Source organism: Vidua chalybeata, chromosome 13, assembly GCF_026979565.1.
Source record: "Vidua chalybeata isolate OUT-0048 chromosome 13, bVidCha1 merged haplotype, whole genome shotgun sequence".
Classification (NCBI taxonomy): domain Eukaryota; kingdom Metazoa; phylum Chordata; class Aves; order Passeriformes; family Viduidae; genus Vidua; species Vidua chalybeata.
Window position 1 is genome coordinate 19,451,096 of NC_071542.1, and position 6,000 is coordinate 19,457,095.

Here is a 6,000-nt window from a genome sequence, read left to right on the forward strand (position 1 = left end):
TTACTGTAACACATTCATTACAATTCCCACTATTTTAGGATTTAATAAAGCAATTTTGTCTTAATTAACAGGAAAAGCAGGGAACAGTTTTTCTGCTGTATGAAGACCAGAAGCGACACAGCCTGGGAATGATGTAAGTGTGGAGTGCCCCTAAGCCAGGGTGACAAACACAGTCTGGGAATGATGGAAGTGTGGAGTGTCCCTAATCCAGGGTGACAAAGAGCTGGGGACACTCTGGGACACAGATTGGGAATGATGGAAGTGTGACTGTCCCAAGGCCAGGGTGACAAACACAGCCTGGGAATGATGGAAGTGTGGAGTGTCCCTAAGCCAGGGTGACAAACACAGTCTGGGAATGATGGAAGTGTGACTGTCCCTAATCCAGGGTGACAAAGAGCTGGGGACACTCTGGGACACAGCCTGGGAAGGATGGAAGTGTGACTGTCCCAAGGCCAGGGTGACAAACACAGCCTGGGAATGATGGAAGTGTGGAGTGTCCCTAAGCCAGGGTGACAAAGAGCTGGGGACACTCTGGGACACAGTCTGGGAATGATGGAAGTGTGGAGTGTCCCTAACCCAGGGTGACAAAGAGCTGGGGACACTCTGGGACACAGCCTGGGAATGATGGAAGTGTGGAGTGTCCCTAAGCCAGGGTGACAAAGAGCTGGGGACACTCTGGGACACAGTCTGGGAATGATGGAAGTGTGGAGTGTCCCTAATCCAGGGTGACAAAGAGCTGGGGACACTCTGGGACACAGATTGGGAATGATGGAAGTGTGACTGTCCCAAGGCCAGGGTGACAAAGAGCTGGGGACACTCTGGGTGTGCAGGGAGTGACAAAGGCCAGGGAGGGAATGAACAGCCTGAACACCTGGCTGTCTCCTCCTGCTCACAGAAGTGCCCTGACTTCTCCCAGGACTGGCCTTGGGGGAGTTTTAGGGCGGATTTGAGCATTTCAGTGATAAAAGAAGGCCAGGAGTGTGCTGAGCCCAGGGGCTGGAGGCACTGCAGGCTCAGGAGCTGCTGGGATTGGTTTCAGGAGAGCTGTGCTCCTCTCGGGGTCCGGGTGTCGAGGTGACCCCGAGAGTGTAGCAGTCCTGGTTTCCCAGCCATGCAGCCAAAAAAAGGAGTCTGAAATGTGTAGGGTCAACTTCTCAAGGTTGTTTATTTTCCCTGATCTAGAACATTCTCTCTCTGCCCTGCTGAGCTCTGTCCAGCAGCTCGGCCATGGCATTCTGTCTGCCCTCAGGGCAGTGTTCACATTTTATACCCAAAACTCCGTGTGCCGTGGTTACAATAACGTGCCAATGTCTGTCATTGGTGTTGGACAGTGTGTCTGTGCCTTAAACCAACAGAAAAGTGTCACCAGCACAGCGAGACATGGAGGGCAAGGAGAAGGAGAAGAAGGTCAGGACACGCCCAAATCCCTCCATCTTGTCCCCTGAACCCCATTCTAAAAACCCCAAAATTCCACTTTTCTACCCTGTGTTAATTCACCTACCACACCACTCAAACCCTTGTGGCTTGTAATTCCTCACACAAAGTTGTCAGTTTTTTCCAGGGGCTAAAATGGAAGCCACAGGTGTTTTTGACTTGGTGCCAAGGTCCCTGAGCCCCCTGCCAGGGTCTGGAGCCAGCCAGGGCAGCCAGAGGGATGTCCTGGGCTCCCACACATTCCCTTCAGCAGCAGTCTGCCCCATGGATTAGCACAGCCTTACTCTTCCAGACAACATTATTAAAAACCTGACTTCCAGGAGGCAAAGGAGGGTGAAGTTTAATGCCTTTTTATATTGTTCTTGCCCAAGTTTCCTGCCAAAATAGGATGTAATGAGTGAGGAGCTGAAGCGTTGTGCTCTCAGCCTGTTCTGTATTCCTTTGATGCTGCAGCTATTTCATTAATGACCTGGATAACAAAACAGCTTCTTCAAGTGCTGGATGTGCCTGCAAGTGTTCTGGAGGGCAGGAACAGAATTCAAAATGATCTCCACAAATTGAAGGAACAATATGAGAAATAGAATTAGGTTTGGTTGGAACCAGGTGGAAGAAATTACATTTAGAGAGCAGTAATGAATATGAGGAGCAAGGAGGTTTTGGGAACAGGATCTGTGAATTAAACAATGTCACGATCCTGTGGAAAAAGATAAACAGTGTATCCTGGGAGATGCTGAAAGAAATCCTGCTGTTCTGTGAGAGGGAGGCAATGAAAATGTTTAGAGTTCTGGAGAGCATGACTGACATGGAAAGACCAAAAAGGAGAGGGAGGGCAGAAATGGGATCTGCTAACCATCTCCCAGCACAGAAAAAGCCTCTGCAGGAAGGGAAAATTTGATTTTTTGGTAGTAGGAGAAGAATAAATAAACTCAACTTGCAACAAAGAGGATTCCTGTTGTCTGCCATCACATTTTCAGAGCAACTTCATAGCCTTAATTGGGAAATACTTTCAAGATTGTAGGAGTTGGAGCTTATGAAATAACTGAAATACCTGAAACATCTCTGAGCATTATCCATTGTATTCCATCAGAGATCTGTGGTTGATTCCAGTGAATGAGGCACATTATTCCTCAGTGAAATTCCCTGTTCCATAAGGTGTGCAGAGTCTGTGTGGACCAATGGGAAACCAAAGCCTCCAAAGCTGCAACAATCCAAGGAGTGTTGATCCTGCTGAAATGTCTTTCCCAAAATTTTAGGCTGAAGCAAGTTTTTCCCAAGTGATGTGAGTGTTTCAAGTGTTCTGCTGCCTCAGTCCTTCCTCAGCAGTCACCTTTTACTTGGAGTAGCTGAAACCTCTCTGCTTACTGCTGCTAAGTTGATTAATAAAAATTATTTATTAGACAAATCCTTTCTGTTGACAAGTTAAAATGGAGCCTCATCTTTCATATCTCCCTGAAGATTTTCACCTTGTGAGATTGAAAATCCTCATTAAATTCCAGCACCAGGCAGGCACAAATGAGAGGGCGATTGTTTTGGAGCATGTGAAGGGAATCATTGGTAAACTCATTTGTTTGGATATCATTAACAGAACAATCGGAGAGGATCTCCAGGGGGTCCTCCTGACCTTTGCTCGCAATCTCTTCATCATCCATCAAGAAATATCAGCACCTAATATGCAAGGCGAGACCAATTTTAAGGTGAGGTGTTAATTAACTAACGATCCTGGTTAATTTCTGTACAAGGCCTGCAAATACCTCATGCTGGAGCATAAACAAGTGCTAAACCATTCCTTTTTTATCACTGGCTGTGTGTGGTTTACAGTGTCTGGGTCAGTGCAGTGGGTCTCCCACGGAACCCGTTAGTTAAATTTAAGTTTGAAACTTTTGCTTTGAAAAGAGACATCCTTGAGCGTGAAATTATTTGTAATCTAATGCTCCCGAGTGTCCTTTGGAAGAGCAAAGGAGCTGTTGGCACTGCCTCACACAGTTCTGTCACAATTGCCTGCTTTATTTTAAAGGGACACCATCAAGGAAAGAATCTTAAATTAGAAACAAATCTCTCAGTTGATAATAACTGCTTGGATTATTAACACTCATTTCTTTTAAGCAGGCAGCCGCTAATCCACTCCTTCCCATCCCTCACCCCACCATCCATGTCCCAAGTGGATTTGGTTCCCAGTTCTCTCTGCTGTTTGAAGGTGCCCGTCCCTGGATGCTCCAGAGGGGGAGGACAGAGCACAGGGGCTCACCCTGGGGAGGTTCCCCCACCTTTGCAGCCAGAAGCAGCAAAGCAATCCTCAGCCCAGCCCCGTGCCCTGGGACCAGCCCTCCTCACCAAGCTGCTTCTCGATTCCACAGAATTGCTCAGCTGCCCGCAGGGAACTCCTTGTGCTGAGCTGCATCACCTTTAACTTTATAAAAACTTTCCATGATCCTCTGTGTGCTCTGTGAAAGGTGAACTCTGTGTTAGATTTGTATCTTCAGTCATGTCACATAATTTATAACAGATTCTTTCCACCCTGACTGGATTTTCCAGTAGAGTGTGAAATGACAGATTTTGGGGAAGACATAATTAAATTTCAACATGTTACAGAATAAACAACAACAACAACAACAAAAAATTCCCATTTTTCAATATGAGAGAATGAAAAGCAGCCACTGAGGAAAAATAAAAAAGAGAACTTTTCTCCATTGTGCATGAACATATGTGAAATAAAACACCTGTTAGTTAATTAGGAGTACAAATTGTATTTTTATTTACCTGGGATTTGTACATATTTACTAATAATTCCTCCAAGTGTCTCCAAAGTAATATTAAATTTAATTGGTGCATCCTGTCCCGTGTAACCCTGTTACCTCTTCGAGGCAGGCACTGCCAGCTGTGCACCCTGGCTGCTGGATTCCATTATAATGCCCATTAAATAACTTGTATTCCTGGAATCTGTTACAGATGGCAATTCGAGATATTGAAGCAATTCTAGGAGCTACAGCAGAAAACAAACTGAGATTGGAAGAAGAGCAACCTTGGGAAGCAGATGCTCTGAAAGAATAGTTAACAGAAAATGTTCAAGTGCCTCATTCCTTATGCTTCTGGAAATGCTTCCTCATCTGTAAGAACAGGTTTGGTTTTCCTTCTGAGCTGGTGTGTGAAGTACCATTAACTGAGAGAGAAAATCTCTGTGGTTCCTGCCTGTGGCGTTGGGAACATCCCACCTTTCTTGTTGGAAAGCACAGGATCACCCTAATGCTCCTCATGTCCCCGTTGTCATTCCTGAAGTTCAGCATGTGGGTTAAAAATCTTATTAATGGGGTCTTTATTGGCCTTTGTCACTGACTCAGAGCAGGAGGAGCAGATCCACTGAAAACAGCCCAAATTCCCCTTCCAACAGGCTGAAAAAGCACTGAAAGGAAAGGAGTCCAGGGTTAGACCTGCCTGAGCCCAGAGGCCACCAGGATGAGCAGGGGGATGGAGCAGCTCTGCTGGGAGGAAAGGGGTCGGACTCGATGATCTTGAAGGTCTCTTCCAACCCAATCACTCTGTGAAAGGTTGGGATTGTTCTCCTGGGCAGGAGAAGCTTTGGGGTGAGCTCAGTGTGGCCCTGAAGGGGCTACAGGAAAGATGGAGAGAGACCTCTCAGGACCTGGGGTGCCAGGACAAGGGGGAATGGCTTCAAACTGAAGGAGATTGGGGTTAGGTGAGATATTAGGAAGGAATCCTTCCCCGGGAGGGTGGGCAAGCCCTGGCACAGATTTCCCAGAGAAGCTGTGGCTGCCCCTGGATCTCTGAAGTGTCCCAGGCCAGGCTGGACGGGGCTTGGAGCAGCCTGGGATGGTGGAAGTTGTCCCTGCCCATGGCAGGGGAGTTGGATCTGGATGATGATTTTCCAACCCAAACTATCCCATGGTTCTTTTGCCTATAAATGCTTTAATTGAAACCCCACTCCATCAGTAATGCCAGCAACCCACATTCCTCTGCAGAACCATCTAACAGAGATGCTGCTTCTTCTGTTATCTAAAGACTTTTGCAGCAGTTCTTTTGTGGTCATTTTCAAATTATCAAAAAGAACAGTAATAGCACTAATTCATCAATAGAATTCTCCTTGCACTCTGATTCCCAGAATTCCATGACTTCTGCAGGTCTGTCCATCTGTATTTTGGACACTGGTGACCCTTTTGGTCACAACTGCTGCTGTTAAAAGGAAAACATTATATTTGTAAAATTATCCATCAAAATCTTTAATATCCCAACAGACAACACACTCCACATTTTACTAAGGAAGAGCAGATCTCACTGCATGGAGAATGTTATCCTAGGAATGGCAAGTATCCTTGGGATTACTTCCCAAAAAGCTCAGGCAAAACCAGTTTTAACACAAATACTAAACCAGACCAAGCAGCTGCACGAGTTCAGCACCCAGTTTTTCTGATAGCAAATCTTTGATCCCTCAGCATGAGACATTATTTTCTGTGGAGTTTTTTCCCCTTCTACAGAATAAATTCATTGCAGATGAAAACATTTGCATAAATGCTGGTTCCTGCTTCAAATAAAAATCCACAGGAGTATTTTCAA

At 45.9% G+C, this 6,000-nt stretch overlaps 1 protein-coding gene across 14 annotated transcripts in view; it reads left to right on the forward strand.

Annotated features, from left to right (window-relative positions):
- The window catches only part of IQCH (IQ motif containing H), a 55,497-nt gene extending 49,497 nt beyond the window's left edge, over positions 1-6,000 (forward strand). For 6 of the 14 annotated variants that reach the window (XM_053954839.1, XM_053954845.1, XM_053954848.1 and 3 more), the window contains 3 exons: positions 72-133; positions 3,020-3,128; positions 3,541-4,360. In XM_053954839.1, coding sequence (XP_053810814.1) covers positions 72-133; positions 3,020-3,128; positions 3,541-3,825 — 456 coding nt within the window. In that variant the 3' untranslated portion in view covers positions 3,826-4,360. The other 8 variants (XM_053954846.1, XM_053954847.1, XM_053954853.1 and 5 more) reach the window with 5 other exon arrangements.